The sequence below is a fragment of the Ammodytes marinus genome, assembly GCF_949987685.1.
Source record: "Ammodytes marinus genome assembly, chromosome: 12".
In the NCBI taxonomy this organism is placed as follows: Eukaryota; Metazoa; Chordata; class Actinopteri; order Uranoscopiformes; family Ammodytidae; genus Ammodytes; species Ammodytes marinus.
In genome coordinates this window covers 21,370,112-21,389,560 of record NC_137216.1, presented here as the reverse complement: position 1 = coordinate 21,389,560, position 19,449 = coordinate 21,370,112, and the positions used below count along the sequence as shown (strand labels likewise).

General features: G+C 38.2%; 1 protein-coding gene across 1 annotated transcript in view; it reads right to left on the bottom strand.

The window, feature by feature from the left end:
• Positions 1 to 18,971, bottom strand: part of uxs1 (UDP-glucuronate decarboxylase 1) — a 43,407-nt gene extending 24,436 nt beyond the window's left edge. Inside the window, exons 1-6 of the mRNA XM_080037448.1 lie at positions 18,199 to 18,971; positions 15,804 to 15,831; positions 12,845 to 12,893; positions 4,511 to 4,554; positions 3,461 to 3,521; positions 2,302 to 2,482 (exon numbers count right to left, since the gene is read on the bottom strand). Coding sequence (XP_079893574.1) covers positions 2,302 to 2,482; positions 3,461 to 3,521; positions 4,511 to 4,554; positions 12,845 to 12,893; positions 15,804 to 15,831; positions 18,199 to 18,289 — 454 coding nt within the window. The 5' untranslated portion in view covers positions 18,290 to 18,971. The remainder of the gene's footprint in view (positions 1 to 2,301; positions 2,483 to 3,460; positions 3,522 to 4,510; positions 4,555 to 12,844; positions 12,894 to 15,803; positions 15,832 to 18,198) is intronic.
• Positions 18,972 to 19,449: the final 478 nt, after the last annotated feature.

Genomic DNA, 19,449 nt, shown 5'->3' with positions numbered 1-19,449 from the left:
GCCGTTGTGTGTTCTCCCTCCCTCTCTATACTTACCGTACTTTTCGGCCTACAAGCCGCGACTTTTTCCCCGTTTTTCGACCCTGTTATTACACAGCACAGTATATATTCTGTAGCTACTGGGGATGGGCGTTAGTAATCGAGTACTCGAGTACTCCTCGTTTCAAATGATCTCGATTGGTGGATGAGGAAAATCGTTTTTTGTTTTTTTTAGTGTTTGTAGCCTTTAGGCCAGCCGGCGGGCCGCCCCTATTTTAAAATGTTATATACGTGTACAAAACGGCACAAAACGGATGTAAAGTTTAACAAAATTAAATATTTTGATCCAAGTTAAATAAACTAAGCGTTGTGTCAAACAGAAACCGCAAATAACTGCCACCTCCGTGCAGCGCAGCCAGTGTGTGGTCTCCACAGCACCGCGGAGCTGAATGCGGTGCTGGAAAACTTGGAAAGGCACGTAAAGAAGCCAGGCTGACTTCGGGCACATTCGAGCAAACGATAAGAAGCCTTTATTATGGAATATAGGATTGAGATTCAAAAGCCGACGGTGTAACGTTCCGTTAACGAGGAATTAGTCGCGGTAATTAGTCACGGACAGGAGTGAGCATACGCGGTTGGATATACTAGCCTACTACTTCTACTGCTTTGGTGAGTTATTTAGCCTATCTATGTGTTTAAATTGTAGGACAATAATTGTATTGTATTTACTGCCCTTCTTATTTAAAATGTCTATTTTGAATGTTAGCCAACTGCAGCCCATGCTTTTTTTCTCTCTTTTTTCTCTCTCCACCGCAGACCTACTCGATCGGTTTAAATTGTGGCCCGCTTATTTAATTACTTTCAGTTAGGAAAATGTGTTTTAAACTTGTGGAAAATAAATCCTTAATATCATATGGCAACTGTGACTGTTTGACATAAGCATTGAGCGCTTTATTGCGGTCAACCGTTGTTCTGTAGACAGATGCATTGCGTCCTAAAAATAGAAAAAAGTTTAACGAGGAATCGATTGATCCTCGAGGAATGCAAGCGATCACACGAGTAGCGAAAACACTCGTGCCCATCCCTAATAGCTACTATTGCACAAAATGGTAACACTTACGTACGTTATGCAAATATGCAACTTGTTTGTTGAAATGTGGGAGCTTCCTCAAGCAGCCATCTCTTTCCCGACAATCCCCTCTGTGCACGAACTCTTACATATGGTAATTAAACATTATAACACCTGCGGCTTATTGTCCAGTGCGGCATATAGTACGGAAAGTACGGTACTTTCCTCCCCATAATACAGAGATATTAACATAATTTTTTCACGCAATGGCCAATAGCCAGAACTCTCCAAGTGTCTGTATCCAGTTAATGTTTATTAAAGTGATTTAGATTTTCTAGTTTACACATTGACGTCAAAGATGTGAGAATTCAAAATATTACCGGGCATTTTGTCACAACAAACAGATAATTTAGAGGTATATTATGCTGTGTTTACCAAAGTCATGCAGTTTCACAGCTTGTCTTTTGTTGTCTGTATAAAGCTATGCATATTTACGCTTTAAATGGTAGTGCTGCTGCTGCGCAGCACCTCAAATGCACTTGTACATATACAAACTAAATCTTTTCACTACAAAACATATCCAATGCATGCTTTGAAATTAGTAGATTAAAATAAAAAGGGGCTTTAAACAAAAAAAGACCATTAGATAGAACTGCATTATTTAGAGAGAAAGCTGCACATGTGAATAATGATTGTAATGACTTGGCCTAAGCAAAGTTTTCAGATGCAGAGTATTTGCATTTGCTTTTACGTACATCATGGCCGCTGTAAGAAATGGTTATTTTCTGAGCTGAACACCACCATATACTGTAATCAATAGACAAATAATAGAGAGGAATATAGATAATGACATGGTGTATGCCACTCTCTGGCTAAATTTACATTACAAGTGGTGTATGAGTCAGTCCGAAGGTACTGAACATACTCTGCAATGCACTTGGTATCCGAGTATCTTCGCTTTTTTTCTGATTTGAAATAACAATAATGGGATATCTTGCCTAACATTGTTTTTCACAATTGCCTCCAGTAAAAATAACATAAAAAGGCATCTCCACTTTTATTAGAAATGCGTTTAGCTACCTACATGCACAGTGAGAGCAGAACGACTGATTATTCTTTAATTACAGTAAAACTATTAGTAGAAAGATTATTTTGAAGCCCTCCTTGACTGTTCTGACCAAGCTGGTCCTATTTGGATCCCCAACTACTACAACAACAAAACGATTAACCTCCCACAGTTACTCGCTCACTCACCCTCTATATACAGAGGCTCCACCACATCATGATTAATGAGCTCAAAGTTTTCGTGTCCGATCCAGTGCTCCACATTCCGTTTCCTCCCTGTAAAGAAGTTGTCCACCACCGTCAACTCATGGCCGTCCATCATCAGCTTGTCAGTCAGGTGGGAACCAACAAATCCAGCCCCACCAGTAATCTAGTGCAAGAACAGGGGAGAGCAGCTGGTTAACGGTCAAAAATGTTAACGGGCAAAGGAAACTTGCTGCTGTGTGCGGCGCTTTGGCGTGCTGTTGCCGTGACGCAGAGTTGGCTTGTTATAAGCCACTAACTACATGGGTTAACTCTCGTGAGCTAGTTGGCTAACAATGACATCTTTAACATCTATTCAGGGCTTAACCCCCATGCTGTTATTGGTGGAGACAGCCAGCAAGGCTGGTTTTATGTAACTTTAAAAAATTTCAAACTTGAAAATATTATTTGTGTTGAAGCTGGAGTGAAGGTATTACCAGAAATTTGCACACTAGTTAATTTTGACAGCTTTTTTAAATGAAGATGAGCAAATACTGCAGGAAAATTCAAGTCTTTCATTATTTTGATATAGGCTTATTTTGTACTGACTGACTAAAGCCAGACTGGTGTGGTATTTTGCACCGGTTTATCTTTTGTATGGACATTTAAGTTCCAAGCAAAAGATGAAAAAATAATATTATTTGATTTAAGTACAGTACGGTTATTCCATTGAATTTAAAGGAAAAATACTATACAGTGATATACCCTAATGTACATTTACCTATAACATGATATAAGATTTGGTCCATACCGCTCAGCCGTAGTTCAGGTTATTTATTATTAAATGTTACATCAAGTTAAATGTTATAATAAATGTTATTTAAATAAAATGCTTTTCAATTTTTTTTTATTGTATCGAATTGTGGGTCAAACATCGTGATATAAATCGAATCAGGATTTTTTTTGTCTCGTTACAGACCTAATATAATAGAGCCACATTGGTGGCAAACTAAAAATAAGAACAACCATTCCAGCTGCATGTGTTAGATATGAATCAGGATTAGGCATATAGTCCATACAGGCCAAAGTGGCTCAACTCAGGGTTATGACATTGGTATAATACTTATGGTGAAGGGGATGTTCGTTCGGTGGAATTGTCACATACCAGGATTCTCTTGCGATCCTTTTCTGACAGGAACTTCACAGGTGGGTATTTCTGAGAAAAACTGTGAGAAAGAAGAAACAGGCTTTAATGATGAACATATGGAATACAAACCAAAGCCCGACTGATGATTTTTGAGTGCCGATGCCGATTATTTTTTAGAGAAAATTCAGTAAAATGTAGCAAAACAAGCCAACATCAACAAGCTACCTATAAATATAGGTTATAAATACTAAATAAATGGGTTCACTGCATTCTTCTGAACACTCTGCTCTCTTAATGTGAATTCCTTTTTTATGAGAAACTATTGTTTTCTGCCGATATGTGCAACTCTCTTTCTTTAACATGTTTGTAATTTTTATTCTAAAGCCTTTTAACTATATTAAGATTATATTATAACTAAAAAAATATATATTTTGGATGGGCTGATGACTTAGAGATGAGATCTATACGATTACTTTTCTGAGTAAAAATCGTCCTTAATTGAAACGCAGGTATAATCTTTGAAAATAAACCTTGAATTTGTAATTAACCACATTTAAAATATATTTCTCTTTCATCTGTATTCAAGGCATCAAACACGTCTCTCTAATAACCTCCTTAAACTCAGTGTTTATGTCATCATTATCTGACACATAAAGAGTATGTTCATTCGCCCATAACCCTTAGCCTACATAATGTGAAAAAATTCACCTGCAGCAGTTCACTGTGACTTTTCAGAAGGATCACGTGGAATATGTTCCTTTTTAAAAGGTCTTGTAATCCTGTGGCACATTGCAGGTTAAAAAAAGCAGCACACATTAGGGAGCCAATCATCTCAATAGGTGTATAAAGCTGCCCGATTAGTATTCAAGGCATCATGTGGGGACACAAATAATTACCAAAACTGGATAGATTATAGATTATAATATAAGCCCTTGACCCTTTATTAAAGTTGGTGTTGCAATAGAAAAAATATGTTTACACGAGAGTGAGAAGACATACACATTGTCAAGTCAAGTTTAATTCATTTGAGCATGTGAATACGTGTGTGTACATCAAAGTGATCCGCACCTTTGCTCCAGATCACGAATCTTCTCCCTGAGAGGAGCCACGGCCTAAAGTCAGATGAGAGGTTTGAGATATAAGAAATTAAAGCACAAGTCAACGCTTAGTTTATAAGTAATTGATCCTCCAGTGAGTCTTAAATGCCACGTTACCACACCAGCATGTTAATGTCAGGGCACTTTCATATTAATTTATTACATACAAAGCCATGTTATAAGAAGCAACAACATTAAACACAGAAATCAGACAGAAGTATTTTAGATATTGACATCAACATAAAACATTTAACCAGTTACCAAGGTTATTCAACACAAACCTTGGTTCTTCCCCTAAAATATTGAAAAACCTATGCTAAATACGTAATTTAACAGTAGGAGACATGGCAGACTTAATAAGTATTAAGGTGCTACTATGTGATATAATTAGTTGCCATATCTTAGGACCAGCTCTACTCTCAGTCTCAGTACAATGACAATCATTTGAAACATTGAGACAGCATGCCACAAAGAGGCTACACTTACAGAATTATAATAATACAAGATTAATATCACATTAATCTTGTATGAAGACTGGATATTTTACATGCAGTAGATAAGTTGGATGTGAAAGGTCATGTGTGCCCTCAGGCCAGGATATGATGGAAATTGATCTGATGTTGTATTGACATTTCACAGCAGACGTTCACAGAGAGCTGTATTCACATGGTGAAGATTTGTCCAAAGTGCTTCACATTCATTAATCTTTTTTAAAATCAATATTCCACTTTTATATGACGATCATGTGCAATTGTATTTCACTGGATGGTTTCTAGTCAAGTTCGTGTCCACCCTGGCTTTTTCCAAATGAACCAAGAGGAGCAACCATGAAGTTAAAACAGGTCGACAGGTAACTCATTCGTACTCCTGCAGCATCAGCACCACATCAGCACCCACTTGAGCAAATCTAAATTTGCTGACTGACAGCAGGTCCTACAGCACTCAATATTTTACAGAGCCAACACCAGGGAAAGCCAAGTGACGATGAACATATTTTTCTGTGTCCATACATTTAATTAATGTTCATTTAAGATTGATTTTGTTTCTCATTAGTTTTTCTTATTAAATTGTTGTATTCTATCGAATGCAACAAAAAAAAATGCAATAGAGTGATGTTGACATTATTAATCGGCCATCAACCGACCTGGGGCCTCATTTATAACGGTGTGCGTAGAAACCATCCTAAAACATTGCGTCCGCACAAAGCCAAAAATATGCTGGGCAAAAAAAAAAATCTGATTTATAAAACTGTGCGGTGCACACCTGCACGCAATCTTCCCTTTATAAATACCCACCTGCGGTGAATTGTGCGCAGACGATCTCCACCTCGTGCCCTCCCACTTCACCTCCCAGACAGTTTAATCCTACAATCTACCATACATGGCGAATGCTAAATAGGACCTAAATATGGTGACGCTCTTAATAAGCACGGAATTTTGACTGGCATGAGGAAAAAAGGGAGGCAACCGGCTGCAAAGAAAGCGACTAGGAAGGAAGAAAGAAAGCCTGTGCCGTGCATGTGCTGCAGTAACTGGCACACAAACACGCGCGCGCGTCGCATATCGTGATTGGCACAGTCGTTATAGTCTTTGTAAAGCAGTTTCGCCCAACTTTGTACAGTATGCAATATCACATATTAGCGTACCTGTAGTACTATATGTAGGCCTATATAAAATATGGTGTGACAAGTGAAATAATGCCTATAGTCTATTCAAGCCACCAGGCCATTGCTTAAATAAGACATGTTTCTTAGCAATTTTTGCCTGTTTAAATAAAGGTTGATGATGATGATGATGATGATGATGAAGAGCATTGTTTATCTCCCGTGAGATCCACATATTTCCAACAATGTCAGATTACGCTATAGTTTAATCTTCCAGGGTGAATTGTTATGGGAAAGAGATGCGTGTAATGATTTGCTAAATTCATAACATGATTTTATCTAACGAAATATACAGTTTTAATTAATATCTGTTGGGCTTAACTTTGTACAAAACTACTTTTTACACACCGCTTAAAATTTGCTCTCCCGCTGGCCACTCACGGAAACACCTCCCGACGTATAGGATATTATAGAGTAGCGCTATAAGATTCAATTTATAAAATATAACCAAACATGTAGACCTAGGCTACTTGATAAGTAATTCAACCTACATCACAACTGCATGCCATAGACTATAGTAGCCATATATTCGCAACTATAGGTAAGCTTATACATTTTATTGACTAAATATATTGGGTGCCAAGCATTTCACAGTCATTTGTCTGTGTTTTTCTGATGACTGAGCTTTATTTCGTGGTGTTGCCATTGAGTGTCGTGATTCCCCGAGTCAGGAAAACCCTTCCGGTAGCTCTACGCATGGTCGAAAGTTGGCGTGGGAATACGCACACTTCTCCGCAAAGAATGTTTTTATAAATACCAACGTTTGCCACCGCACATTTTGCCGCACATTTCTGACCGTCTACGCAAGGTTTTTGTGCGCCGCAAGCTTTATAAATTAGGCCCCTAAGGGGTATACTACGAAGCGAGATTAAGGGCTAAGCGAGGTCTGTTGAGTCTAAAGCCAGAGTTTTCAGTATCACGAAAGGTGGCTCTCTTTCTACCTGGCTAGATCACCGTGGTAAGGCTGCAGGGCTAACCTGCTCAGACCAGTTTTTGAGCTTAAATTCGGCTCTTAGAGCGCTGCCCTTTGGGGAAACTACACATTTTGAAATCCCGCGGACCTGACTATATTGCCTGAGCGATAGGCCAACATTCTCACTGAGGAAACTGGTTAAATAAGTCAACTTATTGATCAGTAAGTTAATGAACGAAACGAAGCCGTGACATAAGGCTTACAGCGGAGTGAACTGGCTTTTTGCCACATGCATAGTTATTGATGCAGAAAATGTAAAATAGCCTAGACCTACTGTATGCAGCGCCACTCTACGCTCTCACCTCAAATGATTTTACCTGGCGATCTACACACACTGGCTCTTAATGAAGCGTTCTATAAAATCACAGGTTGCAACATTATTTCACTGTAGGCTTCTTTCTTTTCATCAGAAGCCATTACAGTTGGGACGTGACAGCTGTCACAGTTCGGACATCGCTGCAGACTCGCAGTTAAGCTTCTCACAGTAGATTCATATTTGTTGTTGTATTCAAATTAATCTAATTAATTACAGGCTCTGTGATTAATTAATCTAAATTAATCGCATACTTTTATACTTGTTCATAAACAGCTGTAGCCTATTGACTGCTACAGTTTGTCTTTTTCTCTCTCTCCGTCTCTCGTAACTTCAACACAACAGACAGCGCTGCACTGCCACAGATGCCTATGCCCATTCACACACACACACACACACACACACACACACACACACACACACACACACACACACACACACACACACACACACACACACACACACACACACACACACACACACACACACACACACACACACACACACACACACACACACACACACACACACACACACACACACACACACACACACACACACACACACACACACACACACACACACACGGCGGGTGTCCATTTATGCGGGAGACGAGACAGCTAGCAAACAAAATTGAGACAGACGGAGGAAGATTGAGAGATACTTTTGAACCTACATTGTTGCACCCCCTAAATCAATAATGCACAGACACTTGCGGAGAATAAAGTAAGATGTCTTCCTACCTTCATGCTTATTTGCCTGAAGCATCCCATAAACCAGGGGTGTCCAAACTTTTTTCACTGAGGGCCACATACAGAAAAATCTACGAAGGGCCGGGCCACTTTGCAAAAATAACACATTTATCAGGACATGTAGCTGCTCTGATGTTTAGTTTCATAGTGTCTTCGTAAATTGTAATCCTTCTTCACGGCAACACTTTACTTGCACATTAAAAAGATACATCCCCCCTCTTGTTAAATGCCATTAATACACCCAGTGTTTTCTGCTTTTACGTCTAATGTCCAGCTTGGTGAAAATAGTAGCCAGCCGAGATCCCGCCCCTCCAAGGGGGGTCCGGGGGAATGCCCCCCCGGGAGATTTTTTTAAGTTTTTAAAGTGAAATGTATGAATCTGGTGCACTTTGAGAGGAGAATTAAGAGGCTAAAGCTGAAGAATTTTGTATGAAAAAAAATGTAAACACTGTGTCAGATGAATTAGAAGCTATTGGAGAAGGACATAATATTAATTTAAATTAAAATATTATGCAGGGTCCTCTGGGATGGGCTTGGTGCTCTTTTTCTTTTATGGGACATATTTCTCTGTAATATAATGAGTGCATTTAGATTATTCAAAAATGAAAAAGGGCCATATTACATTATATTTTTAAAATGTGCCAAGGGCCAATCAATCAGTTTTGACACCCCTGCACTAGTGGGTTAACGAAGAAATGCAAAAAAAAAAAAAAAAAAAAAAAAAATTATTATTTTTTTTTTTCAAATGGGCCATATTTCATTATATTTTTAAAATCGGGCCGTAGTTTGGACACCCCTGACATAAACCGTTCATAGAGCCCTCGGCCCCGCCCTTTCCCCTGCTTCTCACTTTACTTTTCTCCCTTTCACCCGTGCAGGCTGTGTATGCAAGCTACAGGTGCAGCCTGGTGCAGCTGCGCACCACTTTTGCACCGGGTCAAAGGGCATTATAGAAGTGAGATTAATCTGCGTTAATTTTTTTAATCGCGTTAATTTCGATTAATTAATCACAGAAAAATTAACGCGTTAATTTGACAGCCCTAATATTTAAAAGATGCAAATAAAGGGCTATTAGCCTAAATCAAAATCAAAATTTTATTAATTTTGATATGGCCCAAAACTAAAGTGATTTTCCACATATGCTATTCATTAGGGGACAGTGTCAGACTTAAATCACATTCTTAAGTGTATGACTATCAACTACGCTAAATGGTGTACTGTTTAAATCCGAGTTCAACCTTTAATTGCTTTATAATGTCACGTTACACACTGCGAGAACGATCTGTAAAATAAATTAATCAATTCAGTAGCCCAATTTTCTGACAGCATTCCACTCTCCCCTTATTTGATAAGAATAGCCTCTGTACAGGGTACTTAGCTGTTACTTATTCTTATTTTCTACTTTTCTACGATTCTTCTTATTTTCATTTTTTGAATTTTCCTGTTATAATGCTATTTATACATTGTTTGTATTGAAGCTGACTCAGGGAGATTCGCACAAGAATCCCAATGCACTTGTACTTGTACCTATGCAAATGGCAATAAATATATTCTATTCTATTCTATTCTATTATTTGCAGTAAGAGTTTTTTTTCGGCTCTCTGTTTTCTGCTGTTCTGTGATCATTCAGACTGACAAACTGTTCCTCTTGAGTGAAGTCAGCGACGCATTATTATTATTTTTTTTACTCAGCTGCTCGCAATCAGTCTGTTTGTGTAAAGTTAGCGGCACAAGATCAGTCCAGTCTGTGCGGAAGCAGAGTCAAATGACGGGTCAAACGCCCCCTTTCATGGGGACGCACAGAGCCTGAAGCTGAAACCCTCGCTCAACATAAGAGGTTGATAACTGCCTTTGTGATACCGGTCAGCTCTGAGCGAGGGTATGAGTTATGTTGAACCAGATCAAGAAAAGAGAGCCAGGCTTTGTTGAGTTTGCTTCGTAGTATACCCCTCTGATCTCTAAATATCAGTTTTGGCCATTGCAAACCCGTATCGGTCGACCACAACATTAAATGAATAATAAAAAACAGATAGAGATGGGCTGAAAACTAATCATTTTGTACAGCGATATTAAGATTTACTTAAGTTTTGAACGGACACCATTAACTGCCACGGAGAAAAGGACAGATACAGGTTTAAGGCAAAAGCCCCACACTTACATGCTGACACGCATACTTGTTACCAAGGATACCAAATGATTGCATAAATACAGTGGCTTGAAAAAGTATTCATACCCCTTGAACTTTTCCACATTTTGTCACGTCACAACCACACACGTACATTTATTTTATTGGGATTTCATGTGATAGACCAACACAAAGTGGCGCATAATTGTGAAGTGGAATGAAAATGAAATATGAGTTACAATTTTTTTTATAAATAAACTGAAAAGTGTGGCGTGCAAAAGTATTCAGCCCCCCTGAGTAAATACGTTGTAGAACCACCTCTCGCTGCAATTACAGCTCCAAGTCTATTTGGGTATGTCTCTACCAGCTTTGTACATCTACAGACTGACATTTTTCCTCGTTCATCTTTGCAAAATAGCTTAAGCTTCAAGATTCGATGCATAGTGTCTGTGAACAGCAATTTTCAAGTCTTTCCAGATATTCTCAATTGGATTTAGGTCTGGACTTTGACTGAGCCATTCTAACACATGACTATGCTTTGATCGAAACCATTCCATTGTAGATATGGCTGTACGTTTAGGGTAGTTGTCCTCATTGAAGGTGAACCTCCACCCAGTCTCAAGTCTTTTGCAGACTCTAACAGGTTTTTCTGCCCTGTATTTGGCTCAATCCATCTTCCCATGAACTCTGACCTGCTTCCCTGTCCCTGCTGAAGAACAGGACCCCCACTGCATGATGCTGCCACCACCATGTTTCACGGTAGGGATGGTGTTTTCAGGGTGATGTGCAGTGTGAGTTTTCCGCCATACATTGCATTTTGCATTCAGGCCAGAAACTTCAAGTTTGGTCTTATCTGCATATGCTGCGTCCACCGAGTGGTTTGTGGCAAGGGTTGGAGGAAGGTGCTCAGGTCAGATGAGACCAAAATTGAAATTTTTGGCCATAATGCAAAATGCAATGTGTGGTGGAAAACTCCCACTGCACATCACCCTCTGCACACCATCCCCACCGAGAAATATGGTGGTGGCAGCATCATGCTGTGGGGGTCCTGTTCTTCAGCAGGGAAGGGGAAACTGGTTAGAGTTGATGGGAAGATGAATTGAGCCAAATACAGGGCAGAAAACCTGTTAGAGTCTGCAACTGACTTGAGAGTGGGGTGAAAGTTCACCTTCCAGCAGGACAACTACCCTAAACATACAGCCATATCTACAATGGAATAGTTTAGATCAAAGCAAAGTCATGTGTTAGAATGGCCCAGTCAAAGTCCAGACCTAAATGCAATTGAGAATATCTAGAAAGACTTGAAAATTGCTGTTCACAGACACTTTCCATCCAATCTGACGCTGAATCTGAAGCTCGAGCTATTTTGCAAAGAAACGTTTTAGTCTGTAGATGTACAAAGCTGGTAGAGACATACCCAAATAGACTTCGAGCTGTTATTGCAGCGAGAGGTGGTTCTACAACGTATTGACTCAGGGGGGCTGAATACTTTTGCACGCCACATTTTTCAGTTTTTTTTATTTATTAAAAAAATTGAAAACCATGTTTCATTTTCATTCCACTTCACAATTATGCACCACTTTGTGTTGGTCTATCACATGAAATCCCAATAAAATAAATATACGTGTGTGGTTGTTACGTGACAAAATGTGGAAAAGTTCAAGGGGTATGAATACTATTTCAAGCCACTGTATATGCATCACCTTTACAGTTGTATTGAAAGATTTCTTCCGGAACAGTTCACGACCAACAGATGGCTTTATTAGTAGTTTAGCTTTTGAAACTAAAATCACATATTTATTATCATGTGGTTGTTTTGTTTGCTTTCACACCACAAATTAACCGCATTAGAGTGGGTAGAAGTCTCAACCAGGATTTGATTGACCACTCACACAACTTCACACACAGCCAAAAAAAACATACAAAAAGACAAGAGTTAAACAGGCTAACTGTTTAAAGCACCCTGAAGGTCTACAACCCCATAAGTGAGAGTAAATGAATGGTTAGTTCTGTTATATTGGAAGAGTTGACTCATAAGTTATGATGAAATATGCTATTTCCCCCCCACTGTTAAGGTGTTACATACAACTTTTAGATTATTGTTAGCAGTTACCCGATATGCGCTTTGTTAAATGTGTGCGCAAACCATAGGTTTAAAAAGATGTGGGGTCGAATTTTACACAGTATCTTAATTCATTTCTATCCAGTGTGGGAATGTTCTGGGTTAGGCTGAAAACTGAGGGGATTCAGGCTGCATCAGATTGGTTTGGCCCAATCTAAAATCCAGGTTAAGCTGAAGCATGGAGAGGTTGGGATCAATAAAGAGTCTTTTGTCTTAAGGGATGTAATCTAGTTAATGTGTAATAATATGCTCTTGAGAACAGGAAATACTAACACACACACACACACACAGAGCTCCTTGGACCTACGAAAGAAAACACGTCGATAAGCTGAGAAGAGCTTTCTAAGTAGAACTCACTTCATCAATTCTTTGCTCAATCTTCATTTCTCCGTGCTCTTGTATTGATCTATGATGAGAGAAAGACAAAGATCGTAAGTCGAGGGCAGACGTCACCACAAGGCAGAGAAAATTAATCTTGACTTCTATCTATATCAAATAACTCAATCCCTATATCTATACATGTACATTTGTTCAGAAAGTATCCAGATCCCTTCACTATTTGCACACTTTATAGTGTTATAGATGTCATTTTAATTAATAAAATTGGCATTTTTGACCATAGATCTACCCTAATTAAGACATAATGACAGAGTGAAAACATGTAGGGATGATTATATAAGCAAGGTGATAAGCAGTCCCTGGTGTTTGCCAGACATGGTGCTTGGAGTACAGATTATAAGCCTTGATTTACATATGACATAGCATGATTAAGCACACATTTAAGGGGGAGAAATTACACATTTGTTTGGGCAATATCTTGAAATTAGTCTGTGAAGCTGTCATCGTTCAACATAAAACACATATTTCAACTTGTTACTTTTATCACCATCTCCACGGCGCTGTGGTTGTCACGGCTCAGAGTGCCATGTAATGTATATCAGTGATTCTTGAGAAGTGGGACAAAACAGGGTGCAATGTTAAAAAAATACAAACCCTATGTTTAGGCAAATTAAATTACATGTATCTATCCAACATATATTAAGAAACTGAGCTAAGCTTTGACACAACCTCCCAGCTTTTGTCCTTTTTATCAAAATGGGCTTTTTACCTTGCCATTCCTTATCAAAATGGGCTTTTTATTTTGCCATTCCTTATTTTGTGTCAACACCGTCAGACACCAAAAACACAAATACATTTTCCCTCAATTTATGCTAGGCCCATGAGATGAATAGTGATCACAAATATTCACCAAGACTGACAGAGGCCACAAAAAATATTTAAAAAAATGTATATGAACATCATTTTTTTTTTTACATGTGACGGTGTTGATATATTTAACATTTCTTAAACAGAACAAATGGAGTTTTTCTAGTAGCCATTTGGTTTTTCTGTTGATGATAGGTGCTAGTATGAACTACTTCAGGAAAATAAAATTATCGAAACATTTCAAATAACTTCTTCAGAAATTGTAAGTCGGTGTTGACGTATCATGGTTGTGGCGCAGGACTTTCAAGATTTGGAATGTCAAATATTCTAAAACTACAACACTTATCAGAGCCTGTCTGACTCTAATGTACTCTGCACAGATAGCTTGTGACAATAGGTCCTTCACGGAGACAGCTGCCCCTCATATTGCCTGATTTTATTACATTTTAATTGATTGTCTGACGGTGGTGACAAAAAGTGTCCCACCACTTTGAAACCATATAAAACATGAATGTGTTGAAGAAAAACAGTTTTTATTGATATGAGAGATTATTTAGTGTTGCTTTGGATGAAAAAAGCACATTTTAAAATCATTAAAGTATATTTTTAATAGGTTTTATTGCATATGAAAGCTTGAAACCCTCTCTGTGGACACACTGTTTTGGACGTCGTAAGAAGATAACAAGTGTCATATATTTTACATAATAATGATAAAATTAAATTTAAGGGGATAATTGTGCTCCAGACATTCTATTCTTAATCACAAATAACATTTACAATTTGAAATATTTTTATTTCTAAAGATAACAGCAGTTACATGTGGAAGACGTCTTTTTGTCCCGGTTCTCAAGGAAGAATCACTGATATATGTGTGTACTGTGTTGATTAACTACCAGAACCCTGTGCTGTGCATCATTGTATCAAATTTATAAAGCTGCCTGTATGCCTAAATGTGTATTACAAATCTCAATCATTGTGGAAACATGCGCAAATGTACATGCCTCATTTCCACAATCTAAATTAGCTATAAATACATGAAGAAGTGCCTTGAGTAAACGGTTTGCATATTAAGTAAAGTTTGCAGAGTTGCATGTGAGAGCTGTCGTCACACGCCTGTGGCCTGTTCCTCTTGTACACACAACCTCCAACCTGCTAACGTTTTAGTCATCATTATTAAATGTCAGGGGGGTTATCAGTGATTTATATACAGTGCTCATATTGAAACAGATTTGACAAAGTTCTTCACAATTCAGAATTAAATTAAAAGACGGGAAATAACGGCTCAAATGCAGTTAGATAGTGACCTTTTACAGAATGCTGTTAGGAGTGCAAAATAATAACACACTCGGTTAAATTGGTAAACAAACAATGTCTTACTATAAGGTATTTTATCTCACCTTATATTTTCCCCCTCAGCTATTTCATGAAAACTGTCGGTATGCCTGGTCTGAAGTATGCATGAAGTGTGCTCATTATTCTAGTATAATGACCAGTTTGTTTGTGGGAAAAGGCATGATCTATATTTTTCTGTTACTTGTATACATTGCTTATACATCTGGCCCCAGGATTAGGGACGTTCGGTACAGGATGATATCATTCCAACTATAATCAAGTGTCATATTACTTTTTGATATTTCTTGACTTGGTGAGTTAACACACAACGTCAAGGAGGGGAATGGCTCATCTTGAAGAAGCTCACACTCATAATGGTCAATGAATAACTTGGGTTGACGCCACGCCAACTCCTCCCAAAAATCCTGACTTCATAGAGATGACTTATCCACATGCCAGTGCTGATTAGGTTTAATAGGTTTTTTTTTGATTAGTTGTCCACTTTTACTTAACCATTTAAAAGAGGATTACATATTACATATTTGACAGTGTTAACGTGCAGATACCAAATAGTTTGCCTATATGCATTCAGAAAAGCTTTTAAAGTGTTAAAACAAATCTAATTAATAATTATTATCTTTTTTAACAACGTAGTTGTCTAATACAAAACAACCTCCTTGAATGTGGCATTGGGCAAACCATGGGATCAGTTTTAAATGGAATATGGCAAATATTTTATTTAACAGCAGTTAGGTAATAGCAGCATGAATTACCGTACCTCATGTTGGTATACGTTCCCCAGACAGCTGGAAGACAGAAAAAGAAAACTTGTCACAAAAATGCCAGCGGCATGACTGCAAAGTGCATGTTGAGTGCAGTGTCACATTCAGAAATTCCGCTCTGTCTGACAAAGGCCAAGACCAGCTCTGCTATGGAGAGCTGGATGAGGGAAAAAGCTCAAATTCATGATTTTTGTCAAACCGATCCATAACAAAAATCTGACTATTTTTAAATGGATTATAGTATAAAAATCCAGCCAGGTATTATCCTGTCTCACAAATCTGGGATATTTTCTATTTATTTTATTGAGCTTTCTAAACTTGTCTAATTTCAACTTCACTCAAAACCATCAGATCAATAAAGACCTTTTCAATTCCTTTGAAACGATAGGAGGGGTCCAAGTTCTCCAGAACTAACAGAAAACCCAGCCCAGAAAACTTCAGGAAATAATAATTATTTTTCCTGTAAATTGTGCATGACTGCTTTATCAGTGACTTATCCAGGAAGATGACATTTCAAAGTATTGCCAACAGGTCTTCCAAGGTACATTGGGAGGGGCTTTATTAACTATAGTATTTTGTGTGAGGTCATAAATAACTCACACAAGTCTATAGTTTGTTTGTTATGGTTAGAAATAAAGTCACAGGAAATAAGACAGTTAAACAACTGAAAAAACATTCTATTCAATAAGTGAGTATACATGCAGGCAATTGTAAGCAATCAGTAAGAGCCTCTTACTGATTGCTTACAATTGCCTGCATGTATACTCTTACTAAGAGGGCAAAACAATTGAAATAAAACATGACAAATGATGAATTGCCACAGCTTAAATTCTAGTTGGAACTTGGTTTTAGGATAAGATTCAATTGTGTCAGCCTCTGCGTTGAATCTATCTCAAGGTCCTGTCTACGACTTGACTTTGCTCTGTCTTGAATTTAGCATAAGAGTTGCTGACTACAGCCCGGCTGAAACAAGATTTCATTCTTCCTGTTCAGCTGCAGTTAAAATGTCAGTTTAACCTTGTAATGAAAGCACAAGGCTTCTAGACGCCATGATGATAATAATCAGGCAAAATGACCCCCGCTCCTTATAAAGTGCCCACGATATTTGATCAATAAAAACAAGTTTCATACGTATAAATCGACATTGTCAAAGTAATTGTGAAAGCTCTTATTGCCGTAAAGCCTGAAAGAGGAAAAAACACATGACATCATGGGTTTATTTTATTTTATTGAATCCAAAACACAACCATTGTGTTCGGCAAGGCAGGCCAAATATTTTTTCCAATACAGGCCAATCAAAACAAAGAAAATGTTTGACAGTTTCAGGTTTAGTAAGTTTGCACCCATACTTGATGTGAGAAAAAGAATTGTTTATTTACTCCAATGGACACCACAGTGATATTATACTTCATGTGGAATAGATCAGCTGCCTTTATAATGATAGAACATTGTCCATCAAAACTGACCTCTTGAAATTATTTTTGTTGTCAAATCGGCTGTCAAAACCAGCAATCAATGTTTTAGTGATATCCTGTAAATTGAGCCTGATTGTTAGAAAGATGACTTCTCAAATAACGGCCAATACCTAACCCTAACCCTTTATTTAACCAAGTTAGGTCTCATTGAGATTAAGATAAGACTACTCACACCATACAGGTTCACAATATGGTTTGTCATGATTGAAAATGAAGCACAGGAAAGATGATAGTTTAACTAAATCAGGATCAGGATCAATTTAATTGCCAGGCACGTTTTGACATAATAAAGGAAATTGTCTAAATTTTTCTGCACTATGACTTTGCGCTATTCATGTGTTTATGTATGTCTCAAGTGGCTCGATTCACTAGTTTATCTCAGTTGCGTTGTTATCGACGGGTGTCCAATACTCAAGAATTAATTGTAAATAACTGCTCTTGTAATTGTTGTGCACATGACAAATAAAGTGTTTTGAAACCTTGGGATAAGAGTGATAAACTGAGAAGATAAAGGAGTGAAATATAAAGTAGGCCTAGCCTACTGTTAAGTCTTTTATAAAAACTATATAAACGAATGAATTGTTACACCTGTTTCATGTCCATATCCCACTGGCAAAAAAAACGTGTAAAGGATATCAAAGAAACTTGGGAGTCACTAGATTTTCTTAAAATAAATGTTATATTCACATCAACATAGGCTACATTGTGTGGCCCAAAGTTAGGTTTGTGGCTTAAGCAACTTTATAGCCTCAAAGCAAGGTTAACTTCGAAATCCAAACTATTGTGACCCGTCCAAATAAGACATTTTAAGGCCTGATATTCAGATAATTAAATTGTAGACTATTTGCCAAGCAAGAATATAAGTATTAGGCTAAATATGGCAGATACATTTAATTGCAAACATTGGAGTACTTACAAGCAATGTAGGCGATCAAAGCGAAGGCAATTAGTAGCTTCATCATTCTTCTGTTTAATCCTGATATCAGCCAGATGACCCGCTTCATCATCCGCTCAATGCAACAGAACCGACGAGCCTCACGTTCAGGTCCGGCTACAGCATCCTGACCCAAAACATTTTCATGTTCTCGGTCCCATCAGCTCGGTTTTAGAGATGGCTTGGGTTTTAGCAAACTGGCAGTCAGTCAGTGACTTGGAAGCATCTCATTCACAATAACTGGAAGTAGCCTACTAGCTAGACATGCAGGCTAGCTGCTCCTGCTACGTCAACACCGAGCAGGAGCAGGTTACGTGGCTAGCAGACTGCCACAGGTAGCAACCACAGGATCAGGTATCAACACTCACAACTACACGCAAACTCATTTATCGGCGCCATGTGTCCCAAACAAAGCACATTAGCTGCAACGCCTGGCTATTTCTTCTTACGCAAGGGATATCTTAATTATTACAAACTGCCTTACGCTTCAGTAACAACACTGTGAAGCCCAAATGGTTAGCACATTAGCAATTAGCTACGTCTAGCTCACAAGCTAGTAGCCTGACAGCGTATGTTTGTGTGTTGATAGCAAAACGAGAAAAACAGCACACGCGAACCCTACCTCACAAAAATACTCAGGCACGTGCCATGAAAATAAGACAGATATTAATTTTAAGGCTGCAATATTCACACTTGTCGGAGTTTGCTCCTCTCAGTCGGGCCGAGGAATAACAGATGAGCGATTGGTCATAGCTCGATTTAGCAGCCTGACAGCAGAGACTGTGACGTTCATCTGAAATGCAAGCCTCAATAGTGATTTTTTTTTAAAGTATATTATAGTAATTGTAAGCTTACTCCAAGTGCTGCCATGTTTAGAGGACTAACAATAGTTAAATGTTGCACCAAATGTTTGTCGTTCTTTATAACGGGCGTCAAGTTGCACAATCATTTAATTTCAACACTGACACAATGGCTCATTCATTCCAGCACTCCAAACTTTCCACAGCCCATATACGTAGGCTACTAACGTCTTTGTGTCCCCCATTTCAACCACTCTAGCCTATTGGCGCTGTAAATTATTTTGTGTACGTGCGTTAAGAAGTATTTGCATTTGTGTAAATATATACACCTTTAAATTGCAGGTCATGCAACTTATTATTAAAAAGAAAAATAACTTGAAGTGAGTATGACATGAAAAAGATTATATTCAACCTACGTCAAGCCTGGATAGCC